At 59.3% G+C, this 19,243-nt stretch overlaps 1 protein-coding gene across 4 annotated transcripts in view; it reads left to right on the forward strand.

Annotated features, from left to right (window-relative positions):
• Positions 1–13,784, forward strand: part of STK40 (serine/threonine kinase 40) — a 40,377-nt gene extending 26,593 nt beyond the window's left edge. For all 4 annotated transcript variants that reach the window (XM_047725793.1, XM_047725792.1, XM_047725791.1 and 1 more), the window contains 6 exons: positions 141–193; positions 5,699–5,814; positions 9,455–9,599; positions 9,688–9,807; positions 10,194–10,278; positions 11,459–13,784. In XM_047725793.1, the coding sequence (XP_047581749.1) occupies positions 141–193; positions 5,699–5,814; positions 9,455–9,599; positions 9,688–9,807; positions 10,194–10,278; positions 11,459–11,677 (738 nt within the window). In that variant the 3' untranslated portion in view covers positions 11,678–13,784. The remainder of the gene's footprint in view (positions 1–140; positions 194–5,698; positions 5,815–9,454; positions 9,600–9,687; positions 9,808–10,193; positions 10,279–11,458) is intronic.
• The last annotated feature ends 5,459 nt before the right edge of the window (positions 13,785–19,243 follow it).

Here is a 19,243-nt window from a genome sequence, read left to right on the forward strand (position 1 = left end):
CAAGGCATGAGCCTAAAGAAACGTGTCCTACGGCTTTTTCCTGCCCCCCTCGAACTCCTGGAGAGCCCACATCTTATAGGCCAGGCCCAACCCTGCCTCCGTCCTTCATGGTCCAAGCCACATGCCTGTTGCTTTTCCAGAAAAACATTGTGCACAGAGACCTGAAGCTTGGGAACATGGTGCTCAATAAGAGGTAAGATCCTTCTCTGTCAGGATGTGACCTTGCGGCTGGCACGGGCTACATGCTGCAGCTACCCAGTGCCCTCTAGTGCCCCCCAATCTCTGACTCACAACAGCCCACTTCCCCCAGGAATCCCAGGGGCTCTGGGATGGGATGCCCGCTTCTGCCTCTTGCCACATGGGGATATGGTGCTTGCTTCGAAGGAAGGAGCCTTAGGGGCACCTGGGTGGCTCTGTCGGTTGAGCATCCAACTCGCTCTCAGCTCAGGTTTTGATCTCAGGGTCGTGAGTTCAAGTTCCACATTCAGCTCCTCACTGGGCATGGAGCCTACTTAGAAAAAGAGGAAGAAAAAGGAAAAAAAAGAAGGGGAGTCTTTTTTTTTTTCCTAAATTTTGTTTTTTTAAGATTTTATTTATTTATTTGACAGAGATCACAAGTAGGCAGAGAAGCAGGTAGAGAGGGAGGGGGAAGCAGGATCCCTCCTGAGCAGAGAGCCTGATGCGGGGCTTGATCCCAGGACCCCGGGATCATGACCTGAGCTGAAGTCAGAGGATTTAACCCACTACTGAGCCACCCAGGCGCCCCAAGAAGGGGAGTCTTAAAGGCCACCGGCCACAGAAAGGGAGCTCGAGGAAGGATCCAGGGATCCTTCTTGGGCCATTCATTTGATGGGTCTAGTGGGTGCTCAGTAAATGACTGTAAGAAATGGAGAAACGAGTGAAGGAATGACAGATGAGCAAAAAGAGGCCTCGTTGTAGGTCGGATTCCCAGGAAATAGACTCTGAGGTGTGTGTGTAGAAGGTTTCCTAGGAAGAGCTCTCAGGGCAAAGGGCAGGATTGGACAGAGGGAGAAGCCGAGCTGTGGTGCAGTCATGGCGGGGCCTCAGCCTGGAAAACTCAAGAGCCAGGGGGCCCTTCAGATGTCCCTTCCGAGGCAGGGGGACGCATGGCCCTGGATACCCTCTGCGACCAGCCTCAGAATGCAGCCTGTGCCCAGGGCAAGGTGGGCTAGCCATAGCTAGGGCAGCTTCCTTTAGCTCAGGGGCTTTCTGGAAAAGGATGCAGCTATGAGTGGTCAGAAGCCATCACTCTCTGCAACAGGGAAAAGGTGCCTCGATCTTAGAGGGGGTCTGGGCGGCTCACACTAGCACCCTTGGTCCATCAGTGGCAGAGAGAGATCACTCAAGGCCCGGGCCACAAGCTGTCACCCTCCCGTCCAGGTGGAGAGGCCCCAGCCTCACAGGGGTCCAGGACTGCCGGCAGGCACCACCACGACTGTGGAAGTACAGGGCTGGGACGGGTCTGCTGCCTCTCCTGCCCTCCCTCGACCTCTCACCCTTGCCACCCCCTCACCTCCAGGTGTTGAAGTGGGTCAGGGGGCTCACAAATGGCAGGCACCTGGTCACCTACTCAGGAGGGGGCCTGCTGTCCCTGGGAAGTGGCCGGAGCCACAGCAGTCACAGGAGGAAAAGCTGCAGGGAGATAGGCCCCTGGGGAAGGGCATGGGTGGACCAAATCCCCCCCGCCCCGACAATGCCACGGGGAGGTCACCGCCTTTCTGCTGCCACCACCCACCCTGATGCCACAGACGGTCTCCTGGTGTCACCGTGCAATGGGCCACCTACCCAAGAGCACTGACTGGGGGCCCCGGGAGGAAGGCAGAGACTCTGGCCATCTGAGTCAGTTCCCTAAAGGATGAGTAAAGATTGGCCAGCTAGAGAAAGTGAAGCCATGAAAACCTGACCCTGTCATGCTCCTCAGGGAGGAGGGAAGGGAGCCGAAGTTCCAGGGCTGCTGGAACCTCTGACAGGCCGAGTCAGAAGGCTGGAGAAGCTTGGGGGTCACCTGGGTCATAGCCCAGGACTGCCTTTGCATTCCCCGAGAGACGATGGGAGTTCGTTTGATCATGTTTTGGTTGGTTGACTGATCCGTGTAGTGAGAGGCTGCTGTGGTAGCAGACACTTCTCCGAGCTTCCGTTTCCTCACCTGTGGAAGTATAGGTGGTTAAGCCTCCCTGCAGAGACGGGCCTGAGACGTGGAACTGTCTCCCGGGACTGGGCCCAGCATAAGTGCACCCTGTACTCGACGGACCGTGGCTCACTGCCCCGGGAGATGAGGCCTACTGGGGGTTGAGTGGCTGGTGAGGGCGCCTGCAGTGAGCGCAGGGGGGCCCTGGCCCCAGCCCGGAGAGCTTGTGGTCTTCCGAAGCCTCGCTGTCCTGGTCTTCTGTGGGACGCTGGCCCAGTACCGTCCTGCTCTGGACGTCAGGCTCGTTGAGCACACAGAGGGGCTTATCTTTGGACCACCTAAGTGCATCTGGCTGCAGAGCCCCTGTCCTCTGCGGCCTTCCCTGCAGCTCTGCACTGGCTCTCTGCGGCCCAAGGGTCGCACCGCCGGCCACAGAAGTGCTCCAGGCCTCTGTGTGTCCGTGGAGGGTCTGCTCCCAGCTTCTGCTCCCCCCAACTTTACCGAGCCACTTCTGTCACAGGAATGTAGTTGGGAAGCCCAGCCTCTCTTGAGTACTGGCCGTGGGGCTATACCAGCTCCTCCGTGTGTGTGTGTCTGTCTGTATGTGCGTGTGCGCCCCTGTATGTTTTCCTCAGACTGAGGAGCCCCAGGACCTCCCTCGGACCCTTTGTCTTGGCTGTATTGCCTCTCATCTGATGATGCCCTTTTTGGGGTTTTGGGACCGATGGCAGTTCTGGCCACCTCTCTCCCTTAACTCATGGTGTTCCAGGAGGGGGCAGTGTGCCGCGGTGCCCAGCACAGAGGGACCAAGTACGAACACCACACCCTGCATCGTGGTGTCTGCAGGCACATCGCTCCCTTCTCTCTCGCACCTGGGCAGAGTTGGAAGGCCGACCTGGAGGAGATCCAGCCCTGCCTGGCCGCCGGGCTGGGCCCTGACTCCAGCTGCAGAGTCCTCGGGAGGCCGCCTCTGTCCCTCGCAGAACAGAGTGGCCCCAGGGGAGGAAGCAGGGAGAAGTGTTTGAGGGGCGGCTGTCATGAGTTCACCCTGCTTGGGAGAAAAGGCAAGGGTTGAAACCTGAAATACCCTTTTGAGGTTATATGAGGTCTGCAGTGGGTTCTTTCTCCTTCCTCCTTTCTTTTTGGGTAAGCAAGTTGCACATCAAGTTCCTAGAAAAGGAGAAAAACGCAGGCAGCCCAAAGGGCCATAACTGAAGAGTGACTCAGGCCCAGTGGATCCTGCTGACGCAGAGCTGCCTCCCTTCACCCCCACTGCCCTTGCTGCTGGAATGAGCCTTGGGGGGGTCTGGGGCTCCCAGGGAGCTGGGTACCACCCACCGACTTGGGTGGTAGTGGCAGGGCAGGGGCGCACGGCCAAGCTTCAGGAGGTCTCGGGGCTGACCATGTGGTTTCCTGTGGGATCGCCTCCAGGATCCCCGGCAGTGTGGGCCAGCTCGTCCCTGCCACCCGTCGCCCAGCCACACACAGTGTCCTAGAGCCCCCCAGCCCAGCTCGGGTCCAGCTGGCCTGCTTGCTCCGAGGCCCGTGGCCACGGCATGGATCCCCTCGCATGCTGCCTCAGATGGGGTCTTTCCTGGGCTCTCCCATTACCAGCCCCAGCCAGCTGTGCCTACCGTCTGAGGAGGAGAGGATAACCCAAGACAGCCCTTAGCAGTTAGTTCCTAGTTGCCAGGCCCCCGGCTCTGTGCCTTCACTGGGGTTGTCTTCTTGTCACATCCTTACACAGTCCTAGGAATTGGGTGCTAATATCCCCCGTTTGACAGATGAGGAAACAGGTTTAATAAGAGATTAAATGAGGCACCCATGGTCACACAGCCAGGAAATGGCGGAGCTGGGCCTGGAACCTGGAAACCCAACTCCTGAGCCCCCAGGACCCTGCCCTGAGCGGTCCTCTCCCAGTGTCTCGTGCCTCAGGGCACCCGTGCAAGACACCACCAGCCGTGGCAGCCATCTGAGGTGGGGGACGGACCGTGGGCCTTGGGGATGCACAGTCCCACATTCAGGGCTGTGGTGTGGCGGCTCAGAGCTGGAGCGATCCACTTCTGACATGGTATCCTTGGCCAGACCCTTTGCCTGCACTGTCAGACCTTAGCTACCCTGGGGGGGCCACCAGGCAGATTTCTGTGGCATCTGACAGGACAGGCCTGTATGCAGAGAGAGAGTCAAGGTTTCCATTTGGAATGCAGAGGACAAACTAACCTTTGTTTTGTACCAAGCCCTTTGCCAGCAGAATTCCCCGAGATAGCTAAGGGCTCGCAGAGCCTGTCGGTCACAGCTCCTGGGGAATTCCACGCTCAGCCCCATACACCCTGTACCTCAGAGCACCGACCCCCTCTTCATCCTGGAGGCTCAGCCAGTGAGAGGCAGCGGGAGGCTCACCGGGCTGCCCTTCCTGCCATCCCCCTGCTTCTCTGCCCAGCCAGCTGACAAGGAGCAGGGCGGGTGACCCCTGCCTCTGTGGGTAGAGAGGCACCCTGCCTCACTGGCTCTCCCCAACAGAGCCTCGTGGAGGAGCCTGCCCACCCCCACTGCCCAGGTGTGGAGTAACATGTACTCCATGGGCCTCTTCCTTTTGTGCACGCAGTGAGCTTCCTTAAAGGATCCAAACCCTAAGCCGCTCTCACCCATGACTCTCAGATGAGGGAGGCTATGGTTTTCCAGGTCAGAGGAGAGTCCGAAGCACAAGACAAGGGCTGAGTTAGCTTTGCTGGAACTGAAGAGAAAATCGGGGGCCGGGCACTGCCAGTGCCCCCTACAGTACCAGTCGGTATCCGTCCAGAGCGCAGGCTCTGGTGTCAGGTAGACCCTGACTTTGGTCCTGCTCACTAGCTGTAGGACCCTGAGCGAGTTCCTTCGTTTCTCTGTACCTTCACTGCATCACCTGGGAAACGGGGGCAGGGAGGAAGCCTCCCTCCTAGGCTTTTGTGAGTGGCGAATACAAATAGTCCACATCAGACCCATAAGCCACGGGCTGCACCTGTTAAGTCTCTGTGAGCATTCATTTTTTTGTACTATTTGGGACGCTGATTGACAGTGACTCTGATTGAAGGTGATGTCCATATGGATCAGCCGAGGGGGACAAAAGTGGCCCCCATAGATGGACTTCAGAGCCCTGCTGAACGTCCTTTTCACTCTGTGTAAATGAGGGAGCCAAACCCGATCTCGTCATTCCAGATGTCGATGTTCTATGAGGTGGTTTGTCATCCTGAGTCCTAAGCCTTGGCCCCGAGGCTCAGCCCGGATGGCAGTTTCCGGGGAGCCCCTCTGGAGCACTCCCTGGGTCGGAGTGACTCAGTTCTCCGAGCCCAGGTGCTGAGGGGACAGCGGAGCAGGTGGCAAGCAAGGGGGCATGGCCAGCGTCAGCGCCCGTGATGGCACCGTTCATGCAGCCACGGGGGAAGGCAGCGGGGCCCGGGGAGCAGAAAAGGATGTGGGTGTGATTCCTTTGCTCCCTGGGCCGGAGCGGGGGCAGCTGGTGCCCATGGGTACAGACACAACGTTTGTTCATTCTCTGCCCCCTGCTCCCAGAACGCATCGGATAACCATCACCAACTTCTGCCTCGGGAAGCATCTCGTGAGCGAGGGGGACCTGCTGAAGGACCAGAGGGGGAGCCCTGCCTACATCAGCCCAGATGTGCTCAGCGGTATGTGCGTGGTGCCAGGCAGCGGCCCCAAGGGCAACGCCCCTCCGGGCTTCACGGAGTCTCCTTCCTTCAGCAGAGCGTGTGCTGGGGTGGGGGAAGCCCTGGCCTAGGTGCTGGAGCTGTGGCAGTGGTCCGGACCAGGACTGTCCGTCTGTGTACAGAATATGGGGTCATGTGGAGAGGAAGATGGGGATCCTCAGCCCGGTGCTGGGTTAATGACTCAGATTATTTCTGTGAGTGTGAATGATGGGCACTTGAAGGACTTCCCTGAGGAAGTGACCTTTGAGCTGTGATTGCCAGGACAGATAAGGACTGGAGGGGAAGTGACTGGGCCAAGGCCGCACAGCCAGCTGTGGCTGCTGCTCAGACCGGGAGCCTGGTTCAAGGTGAGGCCAGAGAGGTGGGCAGAGGCCAGACCAGCAAGGCCTGAGGGAAGCCCCAGGGAGAACGTCATCACTTGTTTCAAGTGCGAGAGGAAGCCCTGAGCAGGTCTTCACCGGCTCTGCCACCTTGACAAGGACACCTCTCCCCTCCTGCTGTTCCTTCATTAGCTCCTTCCTTCCCCCTTCCTTCCTTCACCTGGCCCTCCCTCCCTCCGGCCTGAATTTACCAGGGGCCTACCATGTAGAAGGCCCTGTTCTAGACACTTCAGATACAGCCGTGAACAGGCACGCAGACATCCCCGCTTCCATGAACACTGAGCTGACTTTCTAGTGGGGCCAGAACAGCCAGCACACAAAATAAAAAAGCTGGTTACACCCTGAGTACCCACTGATCCTATGGCTCAGTGCCGGGCCCTGTGTGGCGTGCGTGACCACGTCATCTGCTCCAGACCACACAGCTACCCTGCGAGGTAGTTTCGAGGTCCCTCTGTCGTACGAACAGTAGAAGGGAGAACTGAGGCTCGTCCCCAGCCAGCCTCCTGCCCAAGCCCATGTTCCCTGGGACTCTTTCTCTCCTTTCCCAGTGTCATTTGCCAAATTGGGTCTTTCTGTCCTGATCCTTCAGGAACCGAGGGCTTCACGTCTGCTCCCACCTCTTCCACATGGAGGTTTCAGGGTGCCTCCGGGGCCACCATCCCCGGCACACAGTCCTGCACCCCCGCGCACAGCGACAGACCCGCATCTCCCCGGGCAGCACGTGCATGCGAGGAACAGGCTGCCGTAACTGGCTGGAGTGTGACCACACCTCGGAGGTCTCCCCCGGCCTCTCCCTGGCCATGCTGCCACCTCCCAGGACCTTGAAGTTTGCGTTGGAGTCCCCGTGGCCTCTACTAGAGGGAGCCAGGAGCCAGGGCTGCACTCCCCACTTCCCAGGGACTGGCCCAGCCCCGATAGCCTCTGTGAGATTCCCCAAAGCATCCCTCTGTGTGACAGAGCCGGGACGTTGCACCAGGCTCCTGCCTCAGTGCAGGCCCGCGAGGTGGGACCCGTAGCTGTGCGTGCCCCCAGGTGGGCCCCACTCTGGCTCCTCCAGCTTCAGGCCGGCGTTAGAGGATGAAACAGGCAAACCCACTGCTTCCGAGAGAGTCCTAGATCCGGAGAGTAGAAATGCAAGTCTCATTCTGACCTTCATCCCCCTTCTCTGAGCCCCAGTTGCCCCCCAGGTTACAAGCGGGATGCACTGCTGCCCCCCCCCACGGTGAAGAGGTTGACGCAGGATGATAATGACAGGTCCCGCCATGCAGGCTCTGAGGCGAGGTCTGCCACTTGGTTCACTCTGTGCTCCAAGCACAGCCTCGGGCATCTGGCCTGGAGCTGTGGAAAGGCAAACCTGACCTTGCCCGCATAGAGTTTATAGTCTGGTTAATAACTGTGTCACCCTGAAAAAGTTACTGACTTCTCTGGGCCCCAAGTTTCACATCTATAAAGCAGAGGTAATAGCAGTCCCTGCTTCCTGAGGTCCTGTGGGGTTAAAGAAGGCCTTGAACCTGCTGGCTGGATAGTAAACGTTAGCTAGGTTATCATTATGGAAAAGAAGCCTTGAAGTTCTGTCCCCTCAGAAGCCAAAGTTCAGGGAAAGGTCTCCTATCTGGGCTGAGCTCCTGGGGTGGCTTGTCTGCTGGAAGTCTCTCCAGCTCCCATCTGGGTCAGGGCAGAAGTCCTGGGGCTCAAGCTGAGGGAGCCCAGGCTGCCTTGGCCCCTGGTTCTGTCCCGGGCATCTCGGCAGGAACCACCCACAGCTGCTACCACTAAGAGTCGTGGCCCAGCAGACGCTGGTGATGACCCCACGTGGCGGAGCAGGGTCCAGAGCAACAGGGTCGCCCTGGGGTCAGCTGCACAAAGTCACCCACGCTGCTCTTTGGCACTGGGGGTTGGAAAAGGGCCAGGGTGACTCAGCCTTGGAGAAAGCTTAGCAGAGGCTCATCTCCACAAAATCGCCTACTGCACCGGCCAGGGCAGAAAGCGGCTCACTCCCCAAGCAGCCGTATGAGGTCAGCGTCCCGGCCCCATTTCACAGATGAAGTAATAGGCTAGGTCATGGAGGCCCATGGTACCTTCTGGAGGCACAGGCCAAGGCCTGTAAGGGTACTTCCATGCACCTGGTTATGCTGCTTGACCTTCAGTGGGCCTGGAGAGCCCCCCAGAACCAGGATCCCTTACCCCAAAGGCGTCTGTCGCCACCCACGTGGCTTCAGAACCCATAGGAAGGATCCCAGTTGTCCAGGCGCTGCCTGGTGCCCAGCAGATTCTCTCCCACGCGCATGGGGCTCTGAGTCCCATTCTGGGATCTGGGCTGCTGCTGAGCCTGCTGTCCCAGGGACAGGGCAAGGCGGGAGATTTCGAAAGGCTTGACGTGCTGTCCTGTGTTTTCGGGAACAGGCCAGGCCATGGCCGGCGCGCTAGAGGAGCTCTAGCACAGATGGTGGGTGACGGCCTGCCCTGAGAGTGGGAGGAGCGGGGCTTCCCCATCAACCATGTGGTGTGGGACAAGTGACATCCCTGTGCCTCATTTTGGAAAAAGAGAAGATATCTAATTCCCGGAGTTTGGTGGAGACGTAATGAAATGAAAGCATCTCTTCCAGGGCTGTCACAGCGTGGTGCTTGGCACTCACTTAAATGCTGACTCCCTTCTGTTCTGCAGGGAGGGAAACAGCACGGAGAGTTCACAATCACAGATATTCACTCCTCTAGCAAATACTGGAGTCCGTGCTGGGCACCTGGGCTTGGCTGTGCACCAAGCAGGGAGGTGCCTGCATTAGAACTTACCTCCTTGTGGGGGAGATAGGAAGTAAACAGGGTAGGGGATCCTCGCAGACGGGGCAAGGTGCTCTGGGGTGAGGGGCTAGGGATTGGGGCAGAAGTGCCCAACGGGCCCAGAGCCGGTTAGCTCATTGTTCCACGCATGCGTTCCTGGCCACCTGCTCCATGAGCTGCTTGCCGGGGTTATAGACCCAGGTCCAGCCCCCATAAATTTGCAGTCTGGCAGAGCAGGGCTGGTCATCAGGGGGGTGGCCTGCACAAGGCCAAGTATAGTCCCTTCACCTCGGTGTCACTCCGGTGTCCTCCTGAAAGTGCGGGGGGTGGGGGGTGAGCCCTGTGGGTAGGGTCAGGCACATGGCTGGGAAGCCAAGGGAAGCCCAGGGCCTAGCCCTTCCCCGGGCCTGGGCTGAGTGTGCATGTGTCTGTGTGCCCCGCAGGCCGGCCGTACCGGGGCAAGCCCAGCGACATGTGGGCCCTGGGCGTGGTGCTCTTCACCATGCTGTACGGCCAGTTCCCCTTCTACGACAGCATCCCCCAGGAGCTCTTCCGCAAGATCAAGGCCGCGGAGTACACCATCCCTGAGTGAGTGGCACTCCCTGGGGTGGGGCAGTGGGTTGGAGCGAGCCCGCCCAGCCTGCGCCACCTGAGCCCTCACCTTGTCCCGCATCAGGGACGGCCGCGTATCCGAGAACACCGTGTGTCTCATCCGGAAACTGCTGGTCCTCGACCCCCAGCAGCGCCTCGCTGCCGCGGATGTCCTGGAGGCCCTCAGTGCCATCATCGCATCGTGGTAAGTGGGCAGGAGCCCGGCTGAGGCCCTGCCCCTCCCACCCAGACAAGCAGCCTGAGGGCGGGCCTGTTTCTTTGACAGCCAGAGTCCGATTTCCAGATTGTCCCACGGGTGAGATGGGCAGGGCCTTCCCAGAGCTCAGGTGGAGCATCCCGAGTGCTGGTTGATGCCGACTCTGGGATTGACATTAATTACCTCACTGATTTTCCACCACAGCCTATGAGGTAGAAATGTTTCCATGATCAGATAAGAAAACCAAGGCTTGGGAGACAGAGTCATTCATGTCAAGAGAGGGTTGAGCTGGGACCCAGCCAAGTCCAGCCAAGCTGTGGGGCTCCCGTGGGCCAGACCTGGGGAGGCAGCCCGACTCGTCTGCCTTCCCGCAGGCAGTCCCTGTCTTCGCTGAGCGGGCCTTTGCAAGTGGTTCCTGACATCGACGACCAGATGAGCAACGCAGACAGCTCCCAGGAGGTGAGTTGAGGTGGTCAGACCCGTCGTCACCCGGTCCCAAGGGACCAGTGTCCAGGGACGGCAGGCAGGACCGGGGGGACAGAGATAACAGCTCCCAGCAGGCTGCAGGGCCCCCTAGGTCGGAGCTGCCTGGGGTGTGCCTTCCCTCCTGGGCTGTGGGGCCGTGGAAGCAGGGGCCCGGCCTGGCCCTCTCTCAGCTTCCTCTTTCTGCCCAAGCCCTGGCCCTGCCCTGGCCTGGCCCTTTACACAGCCATACTGCTCTACCTCTGACTCACTGGTCTCTCTCAGCCTCTCTGCTCTTCCTTTTCCAGATGATTCATTTTCTCCCAGTTTTCTCTCATTTCCTGCTCACTGCACTGGAGAAAGTGCTGGGCCTGGGGTGGGGGCTGACTTGGGCCCCAGGCCGCAACTGGCAGGTGATCTTAGGGTGCCCCCTGGAGGGCAAGGCTAGGTGAACAGAGCAGAGCCCTGGGTTGGATGCCAGGAGGACCTTCCCTCCCTGGCCCTGCCCCTCATCCCCTGGCCCCAGAGTTCCACAGCCTGTACTGGGCAGGTGGGGAGCAGGAGGAGGCACCTTGGGACCTCGGCAGAGCCTCCGCGCCCTTGAGACCTCCCTTTCCTAGGTGCCACCCACTGTGCATCTGTTCCTCTGCACCACAGGCCTGGGTGGCCGTGTTCTCCTCTGTTCACAAAAGGAGACTGAGGTTCAGAGAGGTATGGCGATTTTCCTGGTCACACAGCTCAGACCCCTAAATCTGAGTGCAGAGCCCTGATCCGCCCTGTGATGGTGAGCACGGGTACCTGCCACTCCAGGGCGCTGCTCTCTGCCTGGGCTGCACCACCCCCAGGGCAGCTCTGAGGGGAGATGACTGCCCCTCTTCACAGTTCAGGAAGCCAAGGCTTCCAAGGTCATGCAACCTCCCCCAAGGTCAGTGGGTTAGGAAAGGAGCGTTCAGTGGGATCCACTCAGATCCCAGGCCTGTGCTTCAGCTAGAGCGACCCCAGGCCAGGCAGCAGGCAAGGTCCAGGCTGGCAGGAGGGCTGCCTCACACCCAGGGCAGCCCCTGGAGCCAGGTCACCTGACACAGGTTCCCTGCTCTCTTCTCCAACCCCCGCCCCCTCTCTCGATCTCTCTCCCCATCTCCTCCCGCCCCTGCCCCCTGCATCTGTCTCTCCCAAGGCGAAGGTGACAGAGGAGTGCTCCCAGTACGAGTTTGAGAACTACATGCGGCAGCAGCTGCTGCTGGCCGAGGAGAAGAGCTCCATACATGAGGCCCGGAGCTGGGGGCCCAAGCGGCAGTTCGGCAGCGTGCCCCCCGTGCGGCGGCTGGGCCACGACGCACAGCCCATGAACCCCCTGGACGCGGCCATCCTGGCACAGCGCTACCTGCGCAAGTAGCCCCCTGGCCAGGGCGCCGCCCCCCCACCCTCTCTTCCCGGCCCCCAGCCCGCGGCCCGGACTCTCCCCCGACCGCTGCGACGGGGATGGGGCAGGGACAGCGCAGGTCACACATGGGCTCAGCAGACGTACCACAAAGCTACCTTGGGAATGATCGCTTGATTGTTTGGTTTTTTTAATCTGAGAAGCCTAGATAACTAATCTGCTTTTAATCATGACGTTTTAATCTACCTCTGGCTCTTCAACCATGCTGTCTCCGGACTGAGTGAGAGGGAGGAGGAGGGAGCCCGGCCAACTGGCCCAGGGCAGCTGCCCCCCACCCCCCAAGGACAGATAAGCTGAACTCCAGCTCGGCTGCTGGCTCCCAGAATGAACACCCACCCCCACCATGACCCTCCCCGGCCCCCTCCCAGTCTGTGTCCGTCCTTCCCCTTCTGACCCCAGGCCCCTCAGTCCAAGCTTTGGAAAACTTCACCTCATCTTAAGCAGAATTCAGATATATTTATTTTTGTACTGAAACCAACTTCTCTCCCATCTCTAGGTGGCTCGGCCAGTGGCCGCTCCCCACCCCCGCCCCCGCCGACCTGGCTGGACGGCAGGGAGTCCACTGCCCACAGATGGGCCCCCTCCTGGCCCCCAGGCTCAGAAGCCCCTTCTTGCCGGCCCCTCCACCTCCAGCCCACCAGTCCCTCCTGTTTCTGGTGATGGGGAGGCCTCTCTAGACTTGGTTCTCCTTCTCCCACTCTGTAGCTTCTCTGAGGTGCTGTGTACCCTCGCATTAAGCCTGGTTTCTTTCCGCGCCCCACACCGTGGTACCAAGGTGACACTGACACAGATGCAGAAGGGGTGCCTGGTGGTCGGGTGAGGAGGGTTCGCTGGGCCAACCGTGCACAGGTGGGCCCTGCTCACATGCCCTGTTGCTCCCCACACCCCTCTGTGTTCACAGAGTGGTGGGGGAATCTCCCCTCCTGTTTTTGCCTCATACTGGACGTGGGTATCTCCAGCAGACCCTGGCCAGAGCCCTTCATCGGGGCTGTGGGGCTTGTGGGGAGAGTTGTAGGGAACTGGGGGGGGCCTGTCTGTCTTGAGAACAGCCCTGCTGCCCTTTTTGAGCCGAGATTTTGAAGTGGATGCCCGTCTTGCCAGAAACACTGTTCTCACCAGAATGCCCTTCCCTCCCACTCTCCCTCACTGGACTTGGCCTTGCCCAGTGCCAAGCAAAGACCCTTCCTCTGGCCTATCCCCCCTGGCCCCCCTGGAAAGGCTGAGTGTTCCCCTCCAGGCAGCCCTGGGCCCTCAGGCCCTTCCTGTTTTTGCTCCCCAGTGGGGAGGTGACCGAGGCCTGTGTGACCTTGTTTCCCAGAGTGTGAGCTGCCCCCTCCCCAAAAGCTGACTCACTGTGAGTGACTTGGGCAAGTTCCCAAACCTCCTTGTGCCTCAGTTTCCCCATCTGGAAAAAATGGGGCCACCTCTTGCCAGCAGTAGCAGGGCCGCCCATGCCCCCTCCTCCCCATGCCCCCATCCCAGCACTTGGGCGCCTCATGCCTCTGCCTCAGTGGGTCTGTGGGAGCCCGCCTGAGCCCAGCACTTAGTCCCCTTGAGCACCAGACTCTGTCTCTATTGGTGGCCAGCCACCGAGAGCCAGGGTGCCGTGCTGTGGAGGCGGGGGATGTCCTCTTTTCTATATTTATTTCAAAAAGAAGTCTCCCAAGGGAGTAGAAATGCAGTCTGGCCTAGGGCTCCCAGCCCCTGTGACTGTCCTCCCGTGAGGGTCTCGGCTGCGTACCTGTCCAGCAGCCTGCCAGGACCCTCTGGGCTTGCTTGCCACAGGTCGGCTTTCTCCTCCTTTTCAAAGCAATACCCTCGGGGGTCTGCAGAGCCTTATCAGACAGGCTGGGCCCTCCCAGGTCAGCCCCTGAGTCTGATTACGTTCGTGGCAAAGCAAATGAGAGGAGGTTGGGCCTGCCTCACTGGGTGTCACACACTGAGAGGTCTTGTTGTAAAGAAACAAAACAGAAAAAGTCACAAAAAAGTTTGTATAAAGACATATTTTTGTACTACATGGGGACTCTTCCTGCATGTCAGCAATAAAACTTCCTGACCTGGAGCCAGTGTGGCCTGCTGTTCTGTGTGTCTCTGTGTCTCCGTCTCTCCTGCCCCTGCCAACCAGGGCAGGTTTCCCGCAGCTCTCGGCTCTGCCCACTCTGCAGTCAAATGCTCTACCACTGACCTATACCCCCATCGGCTCTGCCCACTCTGACAGCCCCCCACCCCACAGCCCAATCCCACCCCACTGCCTTGGTGGGGGTGGGGGGCAGACAGAGCTACCCGGCATTTTCCTGAAGACCCATTAGTGCACCCCACACCCCTGAGTGCCCCAGGGGCAGGCAGGAGGTGTCCGAGAGCGGCTGCAGCTGGCCAGCCGAGTGTCAGTCTTCTCTCCCTGCCAAACCCCCGTCTGGGGGTCATGGATCCTGGCCGGACAGAGACTGCCCCTGTGTCCCCACGCCCATTCAGGGCAGCTGGGGTAAGAAGGGTCAGGCAGGCCTTTTCCTACACTGGTCACCACCCTCACTCCCCTCCATAGGAAGCCAAAGGGCTTCCTTCCTTCCTTTCTTCTTTCCTTCCTTCCTTTGTCTAAATTTAGACATTTCGGCTGGAGCACTGGAGCAGTGAAGATGAAGGTAGGCCGGCCCCTCCCTCAGCACCCCACGGTACCCTGACAGACCCACTCACAGGAGTGGGAGCCCACACACAGCCCCAGGTCACAGAAGGAGCAGAGAGCTCCATGCACAGGAGCCTCTTCGCAGGCAAGTATGCACACAGCAAGAGTGAGGCGGCCCTGGGGCTCCGCGGCTTTCAGCACCGCCCTGGCCCCTCGCCCCGACCTTCACACCACCCCGACCCAGTGGCCGAGCGGCCCCCACCTCCCTGGTCACTCCTATGTCTACACACGCTTTGACCCATCTGTCATCTGCGGAGCTGTCCTGGGTGCCCTCGCTCCCAGCACTCTGGCTCTACCCACTGCTGTGCCTGGGACTCATCGCCACGCCCACCTCCTCCCGGTCCCCCCACCCGATTGGCCTCCCTTCTGTGCCCAGGTGACTCCCGGGCACATGCATGGGTCAGCCTCACCGGTCACCCACACGAAAGCAGCCATCCGAGGGCAGGGGCCCGGCCGGGTCTGCTCACGTGTCTACACCTAGGTCGGGCTGTGCACGCGGCACACACCAGAACGCTTAGTCTCTTGACCTCAACGGGTCAGATCGCTCTTCAGTTTTTATCCTGAGCCCCGAAAGCTACGGAAGGGGAAAGTAGAAAGGTGGGGGGTGGGGGCTTTGGGGATCAACAGCCTCGCGTGCTCCTGAGAAGTTGAACAGGAACTGAGAAGTTTCTACCCGTTTTATCTGCCTCCGGGCCTCCAGCGGCCTCAGGGAGAGCCGTTTCGGAGAAGCCGCACTGGAGCTGCCCAGCTCTCTGAAGTGGGGAAGGGAGGAAATGGAGTCTCGGCCCAGTCACTCGGCTTCAGAGCCAAGCTTGTCCTGACTTCAAGCCCACCCCCGGTTCCCTCCCGCCCCATGGTCCAACCCACTACTGATCCTGTCCCCGGCCAGGCAGCATCTGACCATTCGCACAGCTCCCTGCGACCACCCTGAGTGCTCCACTCTTGCTTCCTGGCCTCCCTACTCCCACCTTCCCCTACAAACTCCCAGGGGCCACGTGGCAGCCAGAATGAGCCCGTTAATGAGCCTGTTACAAGCCGGGTTTTGTCCCTCTCCTGCTTACACACCTCTGATGGCTTCTGTCCCATGCGGGATAACATCCAGAGGTCGGTCTGTGGCTTGGAAAGGTCCACAAACCAGGCTCTGCACCTGGCCTCCTCTCTAGCTTGTGGGCCCCTCACCCCTCCTCACTCCCTGTGCCAGGCACACTGGGCTCCTTGCTGATCCTAAGGGAGCCAAGCAGGCTTCCACCTCAAGGCCATTGCCTGAGCTATTATTTCTGGAAGGCTCTTCCCCTAGATATTTGCATGGGTGCCTCCCTGACTTCCCTCTGCTCAAAATGTCACCTCAGAGAGGCTGTCCGTGAACACCTGGCGTTCTCTAACCCCTTAAGGTTTCCACTTTATGTTTCTTCATTGTGCTTACCACAGCCTCGTAGGATACTGTATGTCTGATTATTGATTCTATCTGCCTTCCCTACTCAGATGAGGGCAGGCTTTTTTTTGTGCATGTCCATGTGGGAGGGTTCGTCAGAATGATGAGGGTGCCGCTGGCAGAGGGTGGGAGCCAGAGACAGCCCCACAAGGAAGGCAGATTCTACATCCTGCACGACGGGAGTGAAAACATGTTTACAGTGACCAGAGCCAAGAATCTATCTCCCTTTTATACATAAACACAAAGGACTGGTGGACACATAATGTACATGGAACCTTCAGGAAATTCAACGACCGTGTGAAGTGGAGGGAATCTGTACTCCGTGTCGTTCAGAACTTTACCAAGAGCTCCTCGCCATTTCCAAAACGGTCATGACCGCAATGTCCCAACACCAGTCTGCACTCGGAGCTGTCACGTTCCAAGCGAGTGACCACTTCGACCGTATCTATTACCTTTTCTTTATATTTTTAATCAGACATGGAGGTGGGCATATTAGCATTAATTTCACTTCAGGAGCATTAAAGGATCCATACAGAGTATCATGAAAAGGCAGCTTTGGGTCTGACTGGGTGGGGAACCGTGACCTAGAACCGCCCAGTGGAAGACTGGTTGGGAGCAGAGGCTCTAAAGTCAAATCTAGGCCCTGCCCCTTAAAGCCACGTGACCACACAGACCGGCTTCACCTGAGCCTTGCTGCACTCCGCGTTAGATGAAGTCCCAGTACTGTTACAAACTGCACAGGGTCACTGGGAGGATCTGAAGGTGAAGCGCACGTAGCCAACCAAGTACCAGGTGCCAGGAGGGCACTCAATATCCATTTATTGTTCGTTCTATAAATTTCACTGTGGCTTCTTCCCAGCAGCTGTCTCCGGGCCTGAGGAGTATTCAGAGGACTGGGCAGGTCCAAGGAGGCCATGAATGGGTTGCCTTCTTCCCTCCATCTAAGACCTAGTCAGCCCCTGAACCCCTCAGTGGGGAGGCCCTAGTGTCAGGAACAGACCCCCAGCTTGACCACAGAGGAAGGGAGCAGAGTAGGGTTTTGCATTGGGCCCTGAATATGCCAGTCCCTCTGAGAGCCCTCCTAGAGGCCCTGGATCCCTCAGCCCCCTGAACTCCCATCAAAGACCTGTCTTAACTTGTTTCATTAAAAAAGACCTGTGGGTTGGGGCGCCTGGGTGGCTCAATGGGTTAAGCATCTGCCTTCGGCTCAGGTCGTGATCCCAGGGTCCTAGGATTAAGCCCTGCATTGGGCTCCCTGCTCCTCGGAGAGCCTCCTTCTCCCTCTCCCTCTGCTGCTTCCCCTGCTTGTGTTCTCTCTCTCTCTCTCTGTCAAATAAATAAATATATTCTTAAAAATTTAAAAAATAAAAAAGATCTGTCTTTCCTGAGTTTCATCCTAGGATCACTCTCTATGCCTCCCAAGGTGACAAATCTCTAGTCTCACAGGCTGACAGGAGAGCAGAGAGGCAGCCAGCCAGTGGGCAGGTGGACGGGCAGCAGGTCAGTCATAGGCTGGCAGACAGGGAGGAAATCAGCAGGTAGAGAGATGGGAGGGAAGCCAGGCCAGCGAGTGACAGATATGCAGAGATGCCAGCCAGTACAACCGGAAAGCAGGTGGCTGGGAACACCTGCAGACTGGCTGGCGCACAGGGAGGGCAGGGCGGGCAGAGCGAGGCAGGCAGAAAAGCAGACAGGCAAGTGGTCAGGAGGGCATGAGTGCTGTGGGGACAGCCCACCTGGGCCAAAGGCACATTCCCCGGGGCCTCCAGGAGTAGCCCTCAGCTTCTTCAGAACCCTCCAGGGCAAGGCTGCTATTCCTTCCACACAGCCTAGCTTGGCCCCATGCATCTCCCTAGAGGAAGGCAACACTCTGGGTACCCTGTACACCCCAGTTCCTAAAGGGACCAGGAAGCATCTCAACCCCCACTCTGCTCAGCATGGCCACCAGCTTCACCAGGGCTGAGTCACACACCAAGGCACAGACACCTGTGTCAGCAGCTCAGCCATACCCAGAGGTCCACATAGCAGCGCAATAGCTAAACACGAACGGATCCAAAACCCGGTATGCTCTCATGAATGCAGAGAGGCGTGCACGTGGCCCCTGGGGAAGACGCAGGTGGGTGCCCTGGGGACTCAGACCAACATCCTCAAGACACAAGGTCTGAGGACAGCTGCAGCACACACCAACATTCCCATGGATGGAAGGCCTCCAGTGAACCCACGCGCCCTTGGAAACCCACTGATACCACGGCCAGTGGTTAGATTCTGGCCGGACGTCCACCTGTCTGCTCAGTGTGATGCCCAGCCGGCTCTTCCTCCCACCTCAAGGGTGTCTCCCCACACCTTCTTCACCCTGACCCCACCCCCGCGATCTCCTGACTCCTCCCCCACAAGAACCCTCAAGGTTGCGCAAGCAGAGCTTCAGCGGCTTCTCCTCCCTCCCTGCCCCACAGATGATCTCACCCACTCCCAGGGAGTTCCATCCATCTTCTGTGCCAAGGGCTCCCAAACTCATGTCCAGCTCAGACTCCTCCCAAGGTCCCCTGCCTGACATCTCCCCCGGGTATCTAACACACATCTCAAATCATCTCAAAGGCAACTCTGACCACCCCCCAAAACCTGCACCCCACATACGCTTCCTTCAGGTGCTCCGGCCCAGCGTCAAGCAGTGGTCCTACGTCCTCTTTCCCTCACAGCCTCAGGCAAGGCGGGAATTGTAGACACCGCCTTGAAAGGTGACCCCGCCTCACCTGGACAGTGGCACTTCCTGGACCCAGCCCTGGGCGCCGCCTGCCCGCACAGCTGAGGCCCTCGCCGCTCTCCCGGCTCCCATGCCCGCCCCGCGGCTGCCCGTGCTGCCCCGGGTCCCCACCGGGGTCTCTCCACAGTCCGTCAGGAACCGTGACGCTACCCCCAACCCCCCAGACTCTCAGGTTCCCCGCCACATGGACAGTAACGTCCCAGGTCCCCCGCGGGGGGCCCCCATGCCCCCTCCGCTGCACCCGGGAGAGAGGCGCCCCAAGGCCCTCTGGCTTCGAGGCCTGGTGACTCCTGCCACAGCTCTCGCCGAGCCCCACGTGGCAGGATTCGGGTGTCCCCTCCCACGCGCCTGGAAGAGCGGCCTGCAGGTGTGCTCCATCGCCCGGAGCCTCAGCAGCACCGAGGCTACCTTCTTCATGGAATGGTTGTCTCTCGGCCGGGAGCCAGCTCCACGAGGGAAGGGGTTTGTGTCTGTCCTGTTTCCTGCCCGAACCCCCATTCCCAGAGGTCCTCCCCATTCCCCGGACGGAGCATTTGCTGACCAGCAGCTGCAGGGGTTTGCATGCAGCGGTACCCGCCCCCCGCCCCCCGCCAAAATGCGCAAGCAGATAAACAGGAAAGACACACACAAATATACAAATAAAGGCAG

The sequence above is a fragment of the Lutra lutra genome, chromosome 4 (genome assembly GCF_902655055.1).
Source record: "Lutra lutra chromosome 4, mLutLut1.2, whole genome shotgun sequence".
Taxonomy (NCBI): Eukaryota; Metazoa; Chordata; class Mammalia; order Carnivora; family Mustelidae; genus Lutra; species Lutra lutra.